At 39.1% G+C, this 21,457-nt stretch overlaps 1 protein-coding gene across 11 annotated transcripts in view; it reads right to left on the bottom strand.

Moving 5' to 3' along the window:
* Nucleotides 1-21,457, bottom strand: part of DMD (dystrophin) — a 1,087,789-nt gene that overhangs the window by 34,469 nt on the left and 1,031,863 nt on the right. For 9 of the 11 annotated variants that reach the window (XM_051641663.1, XM_051641654.1, XM_051641680.1 and 6 more), the window contains 5 exons: nucleotides 19,190-19,347; nucleotides 10,630-10,796; nucleotides 8,376-8,487; nucleotides 3,268-3,404; nucleotides 2,446-2,484 (listed from right to left, as the gene is read on the bottom strand). In XM_051641663.1, the coding sequence (XP_051497623.1) occupies nucleotides 2,446-2,484; nucleotides 3,268-3,404; nucleotides 8,376-8,487; nucleotides 10,630-10,796; nucleotides 19,190-19,347 (613 nt within the window). The remainder of the gene's footprint in view (nucleotides 1-2,445; nucleotides 2,485-3,267; nucleotides 3,405-8,375; nucleotides 8,488-10,629; nucleotides 10,797-19,189; nucleotides 19,348-21,457) is intronic. The other 2 variants (XM_051641739.1, XM_051641722.1) reach the window with 1 other exon arrangement.

Below are 21,457 nucleotides of genomic sequence, written 5' to 3'. Positions count from 1 at the left end.
AAAAGCAAACCTGTTGAGAAGCATTGCAGTAGTCTTGTTGAATTCAGCTGCTCAGAGATAAACTTTTACCAGTGTCTGAACCAGCCTGAGAACGACTGTGATGCACTCACTGTATAGAAAAACTCTTAGATGACCTTCTGTGCTAGAGCTTGCTGTCCTTCCTTTCTGAGCACACATGCTCAGTCCACCTGATCAGTTTCAATAGTCATCACAAAGGCTGAGGGACGTAGCCAATATTTAGCCAAGATAACCATCTCTTTTACAAGGGCTCCACAGCTGCATTGCTAAAGCAGGGGTCTGCAGGAATGTCATGGGGAATTCCAGCAAGTGGTGGTGAAGTGGCAAATATCACCTCCTGTGACTCCCTGCACCCCAGAGACCCAGCTGGCAGGACAAAGGCACTTTTTCTTGCTGAAGCATCAATTTACTGAAAGTGCAGAACTAAGTAAATTGTATTTGTGCCATGTGCGACAGTCCAAGTAAAAAGACACAAATTTTCACAAGAAGTGTGAGTTGCCCCTTTAATGCCTAGAAAGCAGAATATCTGTGAAAAATACTGGATAATACGCAGTCAGAATCGCTAACTTCTAACAAAAAAATAAGTATATATGTAATTATAAACAATTTCAGATATTATACCACCTGATGATGTCAGGACAGCACTAGTTTTGATGAATGCTGCCAAGTTATACTCTTCTGAGGTACTTTGAAGATGACCAGAAAACTGGCATGAAAGCACCACAAAAAGGCAAGATCTTGGAAAATGTGAAAGTTTTAAGATAGCCAGAATAAGAGGTTTGACTGCCGAAGCTGGAATCAGCCCTGTAACTAGAAACAGCTTTAAACCTGGCTAGCTCAGTAATTTGTGTTTTAGTTCTGGTGGTCTAGCGCTAAGGAAATTGACAAAGTTTGCAGAACAAAACGAAGTGTAATTCCTTCCAGCCACTATTCTTGTCTTTTTTTTCTGCTTTCTTGTCACACCAGATGAAAGGATTATGTTCAGGAGGATACCCGAGTAAGTCTGATAAAAGGTGCAACCTCTCCGTACAAATCCTGCTTCTTGGCATTTCTCAAGTTTTCTTAAGTATTAGATGCGAGTTAAAATCACTTCACACCAAACCTTTGGTGTGAAGCTACCAGTGTAGGCATACAATGTTACTACTCTAAGTGAACTAGAATTAAGCATGTTATGGCAGCTTAAGTTCATGTTATTTCAGACAAAGCAAAGGCATTCCATATTATCTAAGCTTTCTTTAGATGTTACAACTTTTCAGCTGTTCTAAAGGGTAAGAAATCCACAGCTGAGTATATAGTTTGCCATCCCCAGATGTATTTATAAATGAAAATGCATCCTAAAGTTCAAAGCTCTTCTTTTTCAGTCTGGCTCCAGCCACTTGGCATGCTCTTTGGGTGGAATCATCAGCCACATCAGGTTTGCAATACTATATGCATTTCTTGGTTGCTTAAAGTGAATTTCCCAGAGGAAGAGCACTTCATTGGACTTCCCAATTTTGGTGCTCCAAATGAAAAATATAAATCAATATTCAAATGTATACATTTTACCATTGTTTATTCTACTAAAAATTCAATTAAGGTGCAACCCATATACATTTCACCATATAGAAATATAAAAAATTCTATGTATTAGTTTATCAATAGTTATCAATATGTGAATTAAAAATAATCCTTATATAACATTATACTAAAATAATTCATGTAACACTAGTAGTAGCAAATGCCACAATGGTAAGTATATAAATATACATCTTTAGTTTATGCTGAGAGTATTACTACAACAAAAAGACAATGCACGTGCAGGAATGGTGCAAGAATGAAAATCCAGTTCATAGCTGAAAATTCCTGCTCTTTAACATCTGAAAAAATACAGTAAACATTTCTTCATTTCAACCTGCCTTCACAAATTTTACTTTATCTAAAAAAACCTGTATGTCCAGTGAGCTTTGGATTATCTGGAGCATGTGAGTGTGAGGGTGTGCACAGCTGTGTGTAAAACCAAATTACAGCCTCATGTACAAAACGTCATTCCTGAAACTGAATTAAATCCATCAATTTCAATTTGTATCTTTCAAAAAGCATTTCGTACACATTCAAAGGGATCAACACTTACTCAGAAACACAGGCTTTTAAATGACAAACTCTCATAAGCATTAGTAAGACTGCACCAAAATCCCTGTTAATTAGATGAAAATATATACTCCAGAAAGAGTATACAGTACACAATCCACGATTGCTGGGAATTCCTGGATTTATCCCATTCTATTCATCTGGGATCAAAACCTTCCTTCAGAGACCATACCAAAGAAAATAAATACAAATAAAGAAGGAAATGAACTAATGGAAAATTAAACAAAGAAATAAACAAAAACAAAATGAGGGAATGCAGCAGCAGTAGCAGCAGCAGCACACTTCAGCAAAAGTACTCACGCAGAATCTACTGGCCAGAAGTTGATCAGAGTAACAGGACTGCAAGACAAAAAATGAGGAGGTGAAGAGAGAGGCAGAAGAAACTCAGCAGCAAAATAATTACAGAAGGGTTTAAAAAAAAAACAAAACTGCAACAACTAAAAACCAGAAATCCAACAGACCAACATGGATGACTGCAAGGAGCAACCAACTAAAAAGTGAGAAAAAAAACTGAAATCTAAAATTAAAAAAGAGAAAGAGAGAGAGCAAGGACAAGCTGCGTGCAATTGCCATTAAACAACTGATTAGAATTGTAAAAAACACCCAAAGGGAACTTGGTTACTCATTGATTTCTCCATGTGCACCATTATTGCTTCTTTTTTTTTTTTTTTTTCCCCATGAAGACTTCCAAGTCATTTAATAAGACCAAATTTATGGGGTGAGAAAAGAAGAAATCAGCTGGGAAGCTTGCAAACACAGTAGCTTAATTAAAAAAAATAAAAACACAGAAAGATAGCCATCTGGAAGAAAATAAAAATGTAATAAATATATCATTAATTTCAAAATTGCCATATCAAACTTAAGTTTATAAGGCTGTCAGTAAGATGGTAAGTGTTTTTCTTTTACTAACTGAAGTTGAAGCTCCTGTGAACAGGTGAAAACAGATAAAGGAAATGGCAACTGGAATCCCAGCTTGTGTTTTCCTGCCAGCTGAGGTTAACAGAAATGAAAGAAATAAAAGAGGCTTTTATGCATTTAGGAAGTGAAAGGAGTTGGCACCAGCTGGGGAGCTCAAAGAGCATACCAAATGAATTGCTACTTAGACACTTTAGAGCTACTCACGTTTCCATGTTGTCTCCCTCCAAGACAGTCTGCACAGGCAGGTAGCCCATTCGTGGGTGCTTTGCAAAGTATCTTTTTGTTCGAAATTTGTTTTTTAGTACCTTGGCAAAGTCACGGACGTCTTCTCCTGAAGTTGTCTGAAAGCCATAAACCACAAGGCAATCATCTTTCATGAGGTTATTATAGTTTTTCAGTTGCCTCTTCCTTTGCTGGGTCACTTGGAAGAGCTGTGGCCACACCAAGCAGAGCTGCCAATGGCTTGACCTCCAGAACAGCAAGTTTTATTTATTTATCACTGTCACCTTACAATGTACTACAAAGCAACACTGCTAGTGGGGAGAAAGGAGGAAAAAGGGAAGCTTCAAAAACCACTGACAGGCTCATACCTCATCTCAGGTGCTTTCAAGAGGATACGCAATAATTAGACAAGATTTTGTCATTCCCTCATCTGGCTCAGGGGACTGTGCCTGCTTCTTGTTCAGCACTGAAATGTGTGTAATGGAGGATACACAGCCAGTTCGTGTGTACAGCTAACTGCTTCACTGGCTGGATCCTGACTTACCTCACACTTGTCACCTACATCTTATGGACTTGTCAGCCCACGAAAGTCAGTCCCATACTCTCAGTATGTTTTTTTTCCAGTTTCCCCTCTCAGTGTTCTCTGCCATTAATATTTTGATCAAAGAGAAACATGAAGTAGGTGAGAGCTGCTGAAAGCTCTTAGATCAATTACTTCTCCCTGCACCTGTCTAATCTGAAGCTAGCAGGCATTTAAGATCAATACCTGAGGAAAGTACCATTTGCACAAAGTCTTCTGCTCCCTTGCCTACAGTCAGCTTTCCTTGCTGCTGTAGACACCAGCAGAGGAGAACAAAGTAGAAATAGTTTCCTAAAGACCTGAATGTATCAGGAAGAGTTCAAAGGATATCTGCTGGGAAGATGCAAGACTTATTGCAAGTCTGATTAAAAGATGGGTGATTTTCAGAATAATTTTAATGGGACACTTCAGTTACTTTAGTCAGGCTGCACTCCCTTCTCTGCACCTTGCAGACCCTCACTCGACCCTGAAATACTGCTCTTCTACAGTAAATTAAGTTCTTCGTAACTCACATAATGATACTGCTTTTCCACTGTATCTGATATGAAGTAAAGAAATGAGGTAAAAGTTAATCTTTCTGACATTTTTTAATTAGTTCTACACTATTCAGAGAGGAAGGAGGTGTTGGAACCTATCAGTCAAGTCAACCTTCACAGAGCTGTTGTAACACAGATGTATGTATTTTTAATGATTGTCTGGGTAGAAAAATTAAGAATGCCTTGATAAATAATCTGCAGAAAGACTGAAACGCATTAGCAGGAAGGACAACTATTATCCCTGTACTGATGACACCTACAAGCTTCAGATAAAGCTGGAAAGATCTTGACTCTCTTTCCAGTCAAGTCTGTCAGGAAAATTCAGTGTGAGCAAAGACTGGCAGAGAAGCGACACAGCAGAACCTACAGCCCAGTACAGCACCATCTGTATTTTCAAGAAACTGAGGTAATGTTCAATAATATTAAGTATCACTTCCTCAATACATCAGAAGTAAAGACGTTTTTGGGAAAGGGAGGGATTAAATATGTCCATGCCACCCAGAGAATTCTGGAAAGGGGATTTATTGAGGTGCCTCAGCAGGAGAGAATTCCTTTCGCTGAACACCATCTGCAATGACTGCTAAAGAGAGCTCCTAGTTTGCTATCACGAGAGCACACCAGCTGAGAAGAGAGAAAAACTTTTAATATTTAGTCTCCATATAAATGGAGCTTTCTGTCCAGTTTATTCACCTGTGTAATTTGTAATAATTTATTCCTGTCTTGTCTATTTTCAATGTTGTGAACATTTTCCATTGCATTTGACTGTAATTAGTGTGATTTGTGTAAAAAGTGCTTTCAGTTACGAGTAACAATAAAACATTCTCCACTTTGACTTTTGTTGGACTGTTAGAGCACCTTGCTCCCCTGAAGCATATGCACGATGACCAACCAACAAAGTGGTGTGTTTGCACTGAAAACATCCCAAAATAGCTGGTAGCACCATAATCCCAAGAAGAAAATCTGTCTGCTAGTGAAAACTAGAAGCACCAGGCGTCTCTCCTACAATCCAACAGCCATTCGAAAAATGTTCAAGAAGCATGAGAAAGCCAAAGAAAAGGTGATTATTATGTGGACAAGATGATAAATTGAGGCTATTTTCAGTCAATTTCTGATTTACTCCACAGATGTTTTATTGCACATGATTTTCAGCATAAGAGTTTCCACACCAAAATTATCAGTAGAACTTGTTTACAAGGAAGAAACAGTGGAGTTTCAGCATCATAGCTCTCTTAAATCAAAACAATACATAGGCAGCTCTGTTGAGCTCCAAAACTATTTAATAAGAAATAGTTATTCTTATCCACATAAGAATTTTACTTCTACCATCTGACATTTCCCAGTTTGGTTTCAGAAAGTGCTTTGCCAAACCCAAACACCAGACTTCCACCCTGACTGTAAACGCTAGCTCAGTTTGACATGCTTCTTTCTAACAAGGTGGCTTTTATGTTGCTGTGTTCATTACACCCAAAGAGAAAAAATGATCCTACATTTAAATCCCAGTCTAGAAGTTATCTTCTATGCTTCATACAAAACCTCTTTAAAAGTCACCTCTCTTTGAACAATAAATCGAGCTGTGTTGCTTTCAGGAATAATTGTTGAAAAATTCCTGTCTAAATGAAAATTAGGGAACTGCCTGGCCCTTATTCTTTCTCAGACCTCTGTGGGACAGGAGAAGTCATCATATCCCTGAGATATTTATCATGAGTCTTCAAATCTCCCCTAAGCAGATTAAAAACTGCAATGCTCCAAAATTTCCTGGAAGTAAGAGGGAGGGGAATAAAAATATCAAAACACTTCATTATGTACACCTAGCTATTGAAAAGATACATCAAATAAGGCATCACATGTCTTCTGCTTGTCATAATGCATTTGAAGGCAAGAGATTTGTCTGGAAGAAGAGGAAAAAAATTCTCTGCCACCCACAAACCCCTTTTCATTCATTTAGAAAACAATTACATATTACACATGATAGCTTCAGTGGATGTCTTGTTGATTTGCACAGTACTTGGGTTTATTCTTTCAAAAGCAGCAACACAAAAAAGATCAGGCCTTGCTGTGTGTCACATTCATTTTTTTTTCTCCAGTTAATCCTTCTCTAATTCAACTGGCTGCTGGTGCAGCCAGGCACTGCATATTAGCACAGGCTGACGGAGTTCAGGATTCACAAAAAAATTTACTGGCTGTGAATGGTTCTTTATTCTGATCCAACAATGCAGATGCAGTTGCAGGTTTTCTGTTCACAATTATGTTTGCCTATTAGCTATCTGTGTTTTCAGGGACAACAGAAACCTGCTGGACTCCACACTGCAATGAGTTGCTGCCGGCTGTGAGGGGGTGTTGCACAATCCTTTTTTGTTTCTCTCTCCTCAAAAAATATCTTACGAACAGTTTAAGAAGACAGTAGCAAGATGTTGGGTTGTGCACTCTATGTACCATTCACAAATCTTCCATGCCACTTATTAGCAAGAATAAGAATCACAAACTGAAAAAAAAAAAAAAAAAAAAATCAGCAACCCCAAACCAAACACTGATAGTCAGTTCAGCTGCAGCTGAACTCCGTAACGGTCGGTCGGTCGCTCTGCATGACTGGGATCATGAGAGTCTGCTCCAGGAATGCCTGCAATGGAGAACTCTGTTCAGACCTGCCCAGGCAGCGCCAGCATTTCCCTCTGACTTCTGCAGCAGTTCAAGCAAGCTGCCCTTTCCAGTCACCTCAACCCCTGGGGGACGACGCTGAAAAGCGGCAGCCAACAAACACCAACAAAAAGCTAGTGAATGCACAGTAGTTGCTCTTGCAGAGATTCAGACTAAATACTGCCATTTAAATGCTAGTGAAAATTGAGTTAAAAAAATTCATAAAATAAAAGTAACAGAAAAACTAGTTTTATTTTACTATATATTTCAGGGGAATATTTTTCCCTCTCTCTTTTGTAAGTTTCTGAAAAAGTTGAGAGAGTTTACTATAATTTTGCCCATGCCTTTTTGTTTGGGAAAAAACGTAAAGACCTTTCATGTAATTTTATGAGGCTAGCCCATGTATAATTTTTGGCCCTTTATCTTCACCATTCTGACCAGCAGATGAAAGTACAAGACTACAGACCATCCCATCACACTAGGAAATGACAGAGAGGGCACTTCTTCAAGATCACCACAAACAACAGCAAAGACAGCTGAAGCACAGTTGACGGACAACTTGAGAGCTCCTCTAATTTATGGCCTTCAGACCTGATAATGAGTGCCCAGAAAGAAAAAGGAGCACACCAAGAGAGTAATAGGGAACTTCTTTTGACAGCTGTCTGGTATGAAATAAATGTTTATGCAAAAGTGATCCTTTAGAGAGCTGTGAAACAAAAGCAAAGACCCTCATCACATAGTTAGTGCAGCAAATCTGTGTTGCACTGCATTGAATAACATGGCTTCCATTCTTCAGAAACTGAGTCTAACTTGCTACCCTTGAACACTCCCTGATATATATTACAATACCAAGCAATCATACAATACAAAGGCACCACTAAATAGTAAAGCATGTAAAAATGCAATCATACTGTTGCAGGTAAAACAAGTGAAGTGGCAAGTTGCTGAGCAAAGGAAGAAAAGTCTTACACTGATATGAAGTAAACATTGTGACCTAATATATAAGTATATGCACTAATCACAGGGTTTTTTTTGCAGGATCCATAAAGTGAACTATGGCACTGAACATGGAACAAATTGTTAGCACATAATAATAATAATACATTATGACACAGCACTGTACAAACAATGAACTTCAATCTGCTTCAAACCATTGGAGTATCCTTTACTAAGGATCAGAAATAGCGAGCATATAAAAGGTGATTTAATTATAGGGGGGAAAGGATTTAACTATTGGAAAGTAAAGCCACCCAAACATTCCATTACCTTGCACATAGGAAATGAAGTTTTTATGTTCTACATAAGAAGGGACAGTACAGGTCAGTAAAACAGCTACTTACTGGTGTGCAGTACTCCACCATGGGATAGTGCATTTTGTGACCTTTTGCAACACGGCCAGAGAAGAAGCAACTTTGGCAGATGTCATAGTTAAAGTGCTTTAAACTTCTGTACCTAAAAGAGGAGAAAAAAACCCACCACATCTTCAGAGTTCAGTATTGGAATGCCTCCTATCATCTTGTCAAGTTTTCTGGATTAGTAAATTCTCCTTCCTGAGATGTCACATGGTGTACAATGCCGGGCAATGCTCCTCTGCGACTGAGGAACAGGTATTGCTGCCCCAGACATATGTCAAAGATCTGCATCTTCAAAAAAAAATTTAGCACTGGGCAATAGCAAAGATTTCTTCACAATCACTCACTTTTTACATATAAAAGATACCAGCATGCTTTTTGCTTCTATCATGTTCATTTCAGCTCTTTTGCTTCTACCATGTTAATTTCAGCTCTTTTGCTCTTCCGCATGACTCCTAACACAGAAGGTCCTGAGGAAGTAAAATTCAAAGATGTAACGCCCTCCTCAACAAGTCACTCCAGCAAACTCCTAAGTGCTGCATACAAAGCAGGAATTTGTTTGCGTCCCTCCTAGCATCTCTATCAAAACAATTTTCTTGTATGGTATTCCATCCATGCAAAACACTGAATGCACTTTCAGGCCATTATCTAATCTCATCAGCTCTATGCAGCAGCTAGCTGTTGTATCGGCTACACTCAAGTGCTTGAAAGGGCCGGAGGCATAAGGGTTGTCTTGTTCCAAATACACGAAGCAGTTCTGTCACAATGACCTCAAAAGAACATTGTTTTACACATACTGAGGCACACAGTATTGGCTTTCTAAAAGCCTTCCAATACAGTATCTTTTTGTCAAGTGTGTACACAGGGTCTCAAAGGCTTGCAAAGTCAGAGGAAAAAAATCTGTGACAGACAGATTTGACTATGGTGATAATAGGTTTGTTACAAAAAATTAACAGACAGATGAGATCAGACAAGTAAAATTAGATGCAAACACAAGAGTCCCAGTGTCCGCTTCATGAGTTCTCGATGCTTTCTACAGAATATCCATTCACTTGCCATCCTTTGATTTTTCCAGTGCTGCTTTTTTCAATTCCACCTACTTGTCTTTGGCTGTTTATCCAACATCATGTAAGTAATTCAGTAGTTTCATAAACCATATCTGGGAACAGGAAAATTAGACTTTGTGGATGTGCTGAATTACTCACATCCCATCCCTAGCTCTTCCTCAGTAATACTGGCAATTTCCCAGTTAAGATACTCAAGAGGAATAAAAGTAGGAGAAGAATGTAGATGATGAGAGGCACAGACTCACTGAAGAAAAACGCAAGATAAAAACCAAAACAATACCTTAATTATTGTCCCCATTTCCCACTGCCTGTGAAATCACACTGCAGAGGGCACTGCCCCACTATACGCCTAATAGCAACATTCATACTCTCCCAGATCAGAGCAAAATTATGGCTTTTCTATGTGGTACTGCTTGCTGGTGTTGCCTATCTATGTTTTGGAAAGCTCTTTGTAAACAGAAGGGTAGCACAGAAGGAGAAATGCCGATGGTAAAAGAGGACTGTGCATAAAAAGGACAAAAATGATACAAAGCACCTATTGCAAAGTGAAGTGATAAAACAAGTCTAGGCATAATTGAAAGTAAGTATTTACTTAGCCTTTAAGTGGATTCTCAATAGGCATACCAGCACGCAGCCATTTTACAACACAGTGACTTATTCATTGCCATAGTAACCGTGGTGCCGATCCAGATGTTTAAACAGACCAGAAACATTTCCCCCACTCCAGGTTAATGTTCTACCAACTACATTCTTTCTCCAATAAATGCACATGTAGCTTTACATGTCTGTGAATTTTCAAGGCACTTCTTTGCTTTATACCATGCTTAAAAGCTACTCATTAGGGTACAATTGAGAAAATGTGGCTGCACGTATAGCACCAACTGAATGTAAAGCAAATCACATTAGTTGTGCAATCCCCATCAATATTTTGGCTGAGGCATGGGAGTACTGGGACACAGAGGAAGGGCCACATCTTAGGTAATAGATGATTTTTGTTCTTTTCAACTCTCATATCACTGTGTGCAGTCTAGGTGTCACTCTCCCTCAAACCTTGTCACAATTATTTTTTCCCTGAACAACACACAGAAAAGAAGCACACAATTTGCCTGGAAACAAGCACAGCTGTTGATCCACCAAGCAGTCATACACATGACAGAAAGGGAGTGAGTTTGTACCTGAATCCAATAATTGGGCACTCCTTGCAGATGTTGCACTTGGCTTGGTGTTTGGCAGTCTCAGCAGCAGCCACCCTGTGCAAGACAGGCAGCCACACCATGGACTGTGGTTCCAGCCTCATCCAGTCCAGGAACAGGGCTGCTTCAATCTCTGGTTTGTTGTTGGCCTGTAACACAGGGGAAGGACAGGCAAGGGGCTGAGCACAAGTGATCTGTCTACTACCAGCTAATTAACAGTTCCAGCCATTCACTTCCTGCCTACTCTGTATCTTTTCCCTGAATATACTCCAGCTTTCCCCCCCCCATCTAGCCATTCATAACAACAACAAAACTAAAAAAAAAGTCTCCAGGTTCCTGCCTTCAAGCCAGAAATTGAAACTATTATTAATGTTTCAAATCTCTTTCTCTGATTCCCTGTTACAACAGACAGCACTAACATGCACTCTGTCACAGGGAAAATCATCCACTTACAGGATCAGCTTTGATGGCTGATCTTGTTTCCCATCTCTTACCTGAGCCTGTATAGTACTACATCTGACCTATTTTAAAAACAGTTTGTGTTATCTAAGCTCTAAAAATTGAACATCTTTTGATCAAAATTCCCTTTAACTTTTTTTTTATTATCACAGTGACCTTTCTTCAAAATGCATGTGTAAGGAAATAATTCAAATCCCCTTCTCCAGCTTGTTACTGAACATGTAAACTCTTTACCTCCTTAAATGTTGCAAAAGCCCTCTTCCTACCATATCATCTCTTCATTTCCCATCACTGCCTGCAAACATAATACATACTTGTCCCACAAAATATGATCAATTTAGCCTCATAGTCCACTACCTGCCACTCTTGCCTCTTTGCCAACAGCAGAAGAGCTTTTAAAAAACCTCCTGGCAGCCCCGTTCCTCTGCTGCCTTCCCATCAAACCCTACCTAGTGTGATTATTTCAGGGATGCTTTACAGTAACCTCGAGGCAGCTCAGTCACACAGCTGAATCCTGTTGTGGCAGGCATCATGCACACACCCAAAAATGATACATTGTCCCTACCTGGCAGCACCTACAGTATGGAAAAAGAAACAGCAAAGAGGCAAAAAACAAGGCAATGGGGGACAACTGCAATCTGTCTTCATGGGTAGGTATCACACCACACTGTTAGAGTAGGCACTGCAAAGAACAGTGAAGAATAAAGGCAAAGAGCATCAAAAGGGATTTAAAGGAAAACAGTGAAAAGATGGAGTCAATATTTACACGTGGAATGTCTCTCCAGTGTGCATGGTGGTGAGAAGCCAGCACAAAACTGGTTATCTGAGAACCTAGGAGCTGGTTTCAGCACTGAAAGTGAGGTGGTGGATCAAGGGGAAACAGCCAAGGGCTCTGGGAGGAAGACAGGAGGGAGGGTTTGGGTCTGCACAGGGAAGAGCACAAGAGATGAAGAAGGACACCATCCCTGCTCCATTTCTCTAAACCATCACAATGTGCTAATTCAAATTTCCTGAGACATTGCTTTCCGTGCTAGCCAAAATAAATGGCGTATTTATGGGCTGAATATATTTAAATTCACTCTTTTCTTTCTTCTCTGGGCTTTCAAATACACCCCTCTGAGGGCCCAGTCTTTTACATTTCAAACTTCACAAGGCAGACTGTCTTTCTTTGTGGTTCCACACTTATTTGATGCATTTAAATAAATAATAAGCAGAAATGTATCATGTACATGGACAAAGATAAATAGAAGATTGAGTGCAGGGGGTTTTTATGCTTGCTCTCAGTAACTTTTCCAGTTTCATATGAAATCTGAGTTTAGTATGACCTAGCTAAAACCCTATTCAACTAAAAATGCTAGTAATGAACTTGGAGAAAAAATTATCACAACTGATCTGGAGAAAGCTATAGGGAAAACCTATTAGTTTTGTGTTTGGTCTTTTGTGGTGTTTTTTAAAAGCTAACACTGTTTATAATCTTGACAAACAAAGTAACTGATCAATACTTGAAGGCTGAGAATGCCAAGTCTCCCAGACAGAACCCCTGGCTATAGAAAAGATGTGGAAAAAAACCCCCAGAATTTCTCCTGAATAATGTATTGCATTAAAATAGACTTAAAATGCTGCTGGAATACCTTGGCTAATTAGAAACAAATATTTTTTTCAGTTGGGGCTTTATTCTTGAGATGCTAATTTGGGAAAGCATCTATAGAGTCCTATGATCGCATTTAAGATCCGCATACATAGATTTCTAATACAGACATACACATCCTTTTTGGATGCTTGGAATAAAACCATCAAACTGCAACATATCTACATATTCAGATAAAGTCCTTCATAATTTAATATTCACGACAGGTCTTACATGAAATAGAATAACCTTTTTTTTTCCACCTATTGATATATTTCTGCAGACTTCTGCATTAAATCCTACTCCTTCATTTTTCATTTGGCTACAGAGTTTAGGCACCCCACCCAAAGCAAAAAGGAGAGAAAATCAAAAGCCCAATAAAGTCCAGCAAACACTGGCAACAGAAATTGCTCAAAACACTGCATACTGTCTTCTGCTGCAAGACATCAGTGAATTAAACAGAATTAAGTTAATTCTAGAACTCTTCTAAGAGAAAGATTTATAAAATATGATAATCCATATGTCTATTTTTCAGCTAGCAGATAGGGCAGTAAAAGGGCCGGGTAGAGACTTCCTGTGGCTCACTCAATGAGTCAGCATCAGCCAGAAACTACACTGGCAAACCACTACCCTGCCTAGTAGACCACACTTCCTATACGGAGGTCCTTTAAGCGCCCCCCAAAATTTAAGAGGATCTCTTTCTAACAGAAAAACGTAACTGCACGCACATGCTGCAGTGCAAGCTCTAGTCAGAATAAGAATGAGCCACTCAAAGCACTGCTCTCCACTTCTAGCTGCTTTAAATTTGCGGGGAAAATGTTGCAGGGATGAAAGACTTTCTGTAACATCCAAAGATCTATTTTAATTTTGCAGTCACTGTCAATTGCCAACAGTTCCAATAGCTGCCTACCCTGAGCTCTGCACACTGGCTGTACAAAACCTGTGCTCAGAGAGATTAGCTGCATTAAAATGTATCAGAACTGGTTCTGAATTATATTACAAGAAGATTTAAAGCCATGTGGCGAAAAGCTGGTCAGTGTCACACAGTATAGAGCAGACAGTTCTTGACTGTTCCCTGAGCTGCTATTACGATTTTTTTTTAATAATCTCTAAATCCGGCAAAGGCTGCAGCTGAAGATTTTACATAAGGGAGAAAGTCTGAATTCATACATTCATATCTGAACCAACAAGATCAAGCTGTAAGGAATATTAACGGTACTTTTCTTGAACATATTTCTATGCAACTCTCAATTTTTATGGTAATAACAGTGTGAATCATAAAGTAAAATTCATACAGCCCTTTCCAGCTAACAAGTAATGATTTGTTACAGGGGACACTCAAATTCATTATGTTCCAGACATCTGTTTTTCAGTATTTATTTTGCAGAAACAATGGGGGAATAGGAAGTTGGGTGGTGCTAGCATCTTTATGCAATACTTAGGAGTTGAATTTTTCATTTTTTTTCCTCCTCTTCTTCCAGCTAGTAGTTTAAAAAATAATCTATGCTATATTAACTTAATCCATACTATGAAATATGCTCCAACATGCATATAACTTGCAACGTACACATTACATGAATAATGTGAGGTGTTTTTGGACAGAGTATAAAAATATAGCACAAATTTATGTTAACATTTCTGATGAGCTATATTCAGTTTAGCAGCAGAGTAGGACATAAATTGGAAATGAATTAACATTATTAATTTAATTGTGTTTTTCAGCCAGGATGGAAAGCTATATGTTAGTCTAGGTAAATATTGTTTTGGACAAACCAAAGTGAGAAATCGGATTCTTGTGACTCATTAAAGTTTAAATACGCAGAGCAAGCCATGAACAGCTACCCTGTCTTCCTGGAATTAGACCAAACCCTGATCAACCTTGTCTTTCACTTTCGGGTAGCTTCCCCAGTATATTCAAGTTCTCTCCACTGCTAGCTGGCAAGAAAATGAAAGTCAAGAATTTATAATTTCTGAGACAAGCGCTGCTTCATAGTCAAGAAAGAAAGAATTACTGTAAATGTAACTTTGGGTGATACAAAGTGCTTACATCCTCCTTGACCCTTGGAGAAAAAGCTTAAGAACCCTACTTTGACCCTTAGCATTAGACTTGATTGCACTGACCACTCTAGTCAACGCTTTTAGTGTTGTGGCAGAGTAATAAAATAAAAACCCATGAACCCAGAAGTGAATTAATGTACAGTTATATACCATCCACACCTGGAAAACACCATCTTCCTGATCCCCATGCCCGGCCTACATTAAATCACTTTAAAATAGCTCTTTAAAGCAGTTCACTTGTAGGACTCTTCAGAAGCGCCTGCCAAAGTCAGGCACAGCTTCACAAAATCCTGCTGAAATACAACTAGAATTGCTGTTTTATGACATTTACAGCATAGCAGCTTGAGGAAGGATTTGCTAGTTCCCTTACGCCAGCTCTCCCCTGTCAGAGCCAAAAGCATAAGAAATATCCTATGAATGGAAACTGCCTAGGACTGCCTAGATCTCTCAAAAGACTCACTCAACAGTAACACTGCATTTGTACGCTATTTTTATATAGATCTCTATATAACTATCCACAGCTATTTGTACACACTATTAGTATTTCCTAACTGTTAAAAAAATTCCACCAACAACCTCAACACACCCCTCACAAAACAACTGTACACTGAATTCAAATCATAGCATTTATGGCCAAAGTCACTATCGTGGTCCTGGCCCAGGATTTGCAATACCCAAACTCCATCTAAAAGGATTAACAGGTCCCTATTTTGCCTTTTATTTGCTTGAGTAAATACACTGGATTTGGGCACAGTTAAGTGATTGTAAAAAAACCAGGCTGATACTGCCTTATCACTGATTAAGTACAAACCTAGAAATGAAGGCTATACAGCATAGCATATAAAAATACTTTCCTGTCAAAGTGAAATAAACCAAGAAGGTTTAAGATACAGATATGAATTAACTGTACATATTGCACTACTCCGTAGCTTCATCTGTACTAGCTTTTCACATCAAATACCCTACTTCAAGTACAGCCTTTAAAGAAAACATACTCAAAGCAGTTTATAACAGAGAATCAAATAACCAAAATTTTACTGAGAAACAGCAAGAGATATTTTCATTTGAGCTGCACTTTTTTCGTATCACATTTCTTAAACATCCCAATGTCACAGTGACTCATCCAAGGCTGTGATGTGAATTCTTACATCCTTTTTATACTATACAAAGAAAGCATATTAATAATTTTGCACTGTGTTAAAAACATGTGTGTCCTGTAGTCCATAACAATTCCCTATCCTGTTTACTTAAAAAACATACCCATCACAGATCTAAGATGACACTGCTTTCACACTGCAGTAATACTGAATTCCCTCAATTTTTCATAGATCTGTAGATTGCTTTGACACAGTCTGAGCCCAGGCAGAACTACATCATCTTCAAACGGCCATTAGATCAAGCTCTTTGCTCTCACTGAAAAATATTTTTTCTTTAAAAATCTCAAAGTAGAAATTACATCCCTCTGCACTGGGTAGGAAAGAGGAGTCCCATAATACCCTTTTTTCTCTGAACAACTACTATTAGCACCTACCCACATCCGAAAAAAACTATGGAAATAAACTGTTGGTGCTGGGGGAAGAAAAGTAACAGGGCAGTAGCCACAGCCCTCCGTGGCAAGGGGACTTGCTCCCTGGGAGCAGGCAGTGCTGCGGTGGGGCTGGGAAGCTTGCCCTCCCCAGCCCTCATTCCCAAGGACTCACACTTCAAATGGAAATGCAGGAGAGACTTCCCCTGTTATTGCTGGCAACAATAAACATCCCCTTTTTTTCTGCTGTTGTGCAGACAGACAAGGCCGTTGCCAGGGCACCTAACCTAAGGTGGCTGGGAAAGCCTTTTCTGAAGCACACATTTGTTGCAGACTCTGACATGACTGCAATTTATTGCTGGCTTGTCATCACCAGAAAGAAAGAATAAAATTAAAAAAAACCAAAACCAAATCCTAAACAAACAATTAAAAAAAAAGCATTCTTCACCGTGGGCATACAAAGAAAGACTTAGTTTCCACACAGCAATATAAACTATGAATACCCACACTATTTAAAAAAAGTTGAATTATCTCACTTCAGTAAAAGGAGACTGCCAGGAGCCCTGTGCAATACCCCCTCTGCTGTCCAGCTCCTCCATTTCCCGGGCTGCTTGGTCCCTCTTCCCTCCCACTCCCCTGGCACCTCTGCTCTGCCCTGCAATCTGAGGATCCCTGTGCCTTTCATGCACCACCATCCTCTACCAAAAGCATGCCTCTGTGCTCCCCTCCTCCCTTTCTCCTGGAAAGATATTCCCCCATTTCCACTCCTGGCTGCTCCTTTCTTTCATGTCTCATGCTACCCATCTTTCTGTTCCCTTCATCCCTACTATTCCTGCCATCATTCGTAATGGATGGCCCTTTCCACTCCTTAGTTTCTTCTCCCTCCCCTCCATCAGGGCTCTCCCTATGCTTGTATTTTCACTCCTCTCCCTACAACTGCATTCCTCCTGTTTTTGTATTTCTCATCCTTGTTTGAGCCTCCCTGCCCCTTTCTGATCCTCCTAGAAGATCTCTGTGCTGCTGCAAACCAGGTCAGAAACCATCCTCCCACTCTGCAAATTAAAATGAGCCTTTACTTGGAGGAAAAAGAGAGGATGAAATTCCTCTTACTGCAGGCAAGAAGAAAACCTATTTTTTAGTGCAGGTAAGAGAAGGAAACCTCAGGTTTTCTGATGTTCTGATTTATGAACATGTCAAAGGTTATTGCCCAGCTGTGCTTGTGCTCTTTCTAGAAATGCCAGCAGCTGGATGCTGTGCAGCACTCAGCCCACTGGCATGCCTTCATTTGCAATGACAATGTTGCTAACTCATTTTATTCAAATAAACATTTATTCCAAGGTCTTCTTCCAACTCTTTTTGTGTGTGTGTGTGTTCCATCGCTATGGATTGTATTTTTTTTTCCCTAGTACAAACACACACTGTGTCAGGCCGCTTTCAAAAAAAAAACATGTTTTTGTCAGAATCTGAGGTAACTTTCCTTATCAGTTTTTCAACAATGTTCTTAGTGCTGTTGCCATTCACTTGGGAAAACAGCAACTCTTAATTTCTAAGGAAGGTCATCTGCACTCATGAGCTTTTGAGCACGAATTTGCTGAAGCATCATTTTGTGCTGGTCTCACTGGAAAGCCCAACATCGGACATGAGGCTTGAAAGCCACAGCAGAGTTTAACCCAGATATCAAAGTTACGATGCATAGTTTACCAGCATGGGTTATCCACCCAGGATATGGCCCTATAAAACATTAATTTGGAAATGTCATCAAATAAAGCTTACAATTTTAATAGGTAAGAGATGAATGTTGGAAATGGAAAAATGTGAATCCTGTAGAATTAATTAATCTGTTAAAAGTAGTTTAAAAATACGGGGAGCAAACATCCCATCACAACTGAAGCTTGCAGTGATTTTAGAATTAGATTCTTTTCATAGTCATTGTGTGTAAGAAGACTACTTCCAAGCATTAATATTCATTGTAAAAAAACCTGCTGTGTTTTGCTTATTACAGAACTGCATCTACTACATAATGAAACTTGAGCAGAAGGCAATAAAGCAAACAACTCCTCCCCCCCCAAACCAAACAAAAAATCCCCCAGGGACACTCAGGGGATGGGGGGGAAAAAAGCGTTTCTTCCATTGTAATGTAGAAGATGCATTGAGAACTAATCACAGACCATACATCACCTCTCCTCCTCTACCTTTCATTAAGCAGCTGTCTTCATCTTGTGCTTTCTACTGTTAGTTAGGATAAGGATGAATAATTCTCTTAACTCTCTTCCTCCCCAGATTAAATAATTCACAAGTTTGATAAAGAGCCTCCAGTTCACACAGTATTCCTCAACAGACAGGACAGGAATGCTTTCATTACTCTTCAAAGAAAACTGGCATCATCCATTCAAGCAGTGGAAGGAGCTCATGGAATGCTCCCCATCCTCAGACTGTACTGCAGGCAGTCGCTCCTTTCCTATGGCTCCCCTGGTTGCCTGGTTGTCACTGGTCTGTATTTGCCTAAAATTTAGATTAACCATTGCTGTTCACCTACACAGCAGCAATAAACTGTGATCTGCCGGCAATAGAAAACTGTAAAACCAGGAGCTGCTGTAACAAAGGCTTAAACTGTTTGCAGGGTTCAGATACAATATAAGCCTTGATAACAGTAATTTGCTGTCTGGCTAAAAGCATGAGCTTCTTCCACCACAGCCAGAGAAACGGGCTGATTCAAATACATCTTGCCAAAAGAACAGTTAAATACACCAATGAACATGACCACTGAATGACCCTTCGTATGCTTCCAGATTTTCAGTCATCTTCAGAAGGGAAAGGCTACCTTGACACAAAACAGAAATCAGAAAACGAACAATGAGCAAACGCAAACTTACAAACTGGAAGCAGCTTCTGACGCTTGGCTCGATATTGCTGCCCCCAAAGGAGGCCACTTCCCCCAGCTGCCGAGGGATCTGGATGGAGTCGTGCAGCAGGAGCCCCAGCCGGCGCTGGTCACAGAAGCCAGTGGAGCTTGCCACTTGCTTGAACAGATCTGGAGGAAGGAAAAGGGCACCTGTGCTAAAGCATCACAACTGGGATACAACAAATAGTGAAGAAGTTAGCATTGTTCCACAGGCTCACAAGTGTGCTCAGCAGCCTTGGTATACGTGAACACAAAGGTGTTTACAGTTTGGCTGCTTCTCTTCCCATAAACAGTGGGGTTTTTTATCTGTTACATAAGCAGTCTAATCATAATTTTTAATAGCATTTTTGGCTTATACCTAGGAAGAAAGGCCATTGTAACACAGCACCTGTGGCACTACTGATAATAGCAGCTGTGATTCTGTAATACAGCTAACTAAACAGCAGGATCTTTGAGCCACAACAACATAAATGCTTTAAAAATATCATTTAACAGTAAAATACTCTCACAGAACATACAGCACACTTTCAAGTCTTAGCAATCAACACACAACTCAAGAGAATCCATTTCCCTTTCAGATGAGTTGAACTGAAAAACAAGAGCTCCCTAACTTCGACATATAATAATCTTTTAATCCAGGAATATTTGTAAAATGAAAGAAATGTTACAGTATGACAGAACCTGCCACCCACCAGGAATGTTAATATCATATTAAGTTTTCACTTCTGATGTGAAATGTCATTTGATGCCATGTTCTGTTACTGCATCATTCTATAAGAGAATCCTTACAGGACAGAATTATTATCCCATAATAAAGTCAATTTAATTGGGTGGGAATTATTTATATTATACATATATTGAGGAGGTTTTACAGTTCATAATAATAAGAAAAATCAAGTTAGTATTAACTGAAGTATTTATTTGGTAATACCCCTGTTGACAAAAAATAAAGAGAGAGCAAGTGAGACATATCTAGAATAAAATTACACCCTTTTTTGAAGCCACCTAAGTATTTCACCTGAAACCAGGCATACAATTATAAAGGTGCTTCAGCACTGCTTAAGAGAATGTCCTTAGCTCTGCTATCACACCAGTTTTCTTCCAAATAAATAAATGAATGGATATAGAAAGGATTATTTTTTAGTTACACGAATTTCACTCTTGCCAAGTCTAGTTTTACAATAAATAATTTCTGAGGAAGTCCTTCCATCACCCTGCAAGCCTCAATAATTGTGCTCTAGCACAGGCATCTCTGCACTGCTGCACATGGAAGAGAAAAAAATGTAAGCAGTGCAACACATCACATACTTGCAGCAACTGCACTATGACTTCAGCACAGGTGGTGAAGCCAGATCAGCTCCTGGCAGAGCCAATTCCTTCCTCTCCAACAAACGATTCAGCTTTCCGTTTCCCCACCAATAAAACATTAAGTGTTTTACAACCTGAAAAGGGGCGTTATGCATTACCGCTTGCATAGGCAACAGGAGACTATAAAATATGAGTGTTTTCCTTTATAACTGATAATCCCCAGTGAAATATAATTTTGAAAAATATCTGTACTGAGCCATTTTCTTCCAAGATTTTCTGAATAATTTTTCACAACGTCCACAGGAATCTAGAGATCTAAAATGTGACATTTGTAGTGATTACCCTAAAATCTGATCCAATTATACAGTCATTCATGTACAGATTAAGTTGTTGGAACTGCCTGGTTTCTCCTTAAGCATTCAACTTTTATTTGTAGAACCACTACTGTATTGAGTCAAATCCTAAAGATTTGTTCTCTTTTTTTTTTTTTTTAATGCATGCATGAGTGATACCAGTTAATTTAACCAGAAGATTACTCTTGAGAATGATTCTTATCAGTAGATCTTGCCTGAATCCTCATTAATGAGCTCATTTATTAGTCAGACAAATCTAAAACTTCAAGTGGATTTATTTCAAGTATTTCAGGATTTGGTCTTTAAAATATTAAAAAAATTTGTATCCTTTAATTATTTATTTGAAGAAAGCAACTATATTTAAGCACAATGTACATAATAAGACCTCAACCACATTGTGGAAAACATTTTAAAGAGAGGATATATTTTGAAATGGCATAATGCAAGATGCCTTGTAAACATGCATTTTTGTGTATGAAGGTGCATTAAGCCAGCAGTCTACAAAGAGGAGTGCACAACCACAGGGGATGCACAAGACAATCCATTTGGGTGCAGTAAGAAAGTATTTTTTTATTCTG

Source organism: Apus apus, chromosome 1 (assembly GCF_020740795.1).
Source record: "Apus apus isolate bApuApu2 chromosome 1, bApuApu2.pri.cur, whole genome shotgun sequence".
Taxonomy (NCBI): Eukaryota; Metazoa; Chordata; class Aves; order Apodiformes; family Apodidae; genus Apus; species Apus apus.
Note: the sequence above shows the minus strand (reverse complement) of the source record. Positions and strands in the feature narration are given on the sequence as shown.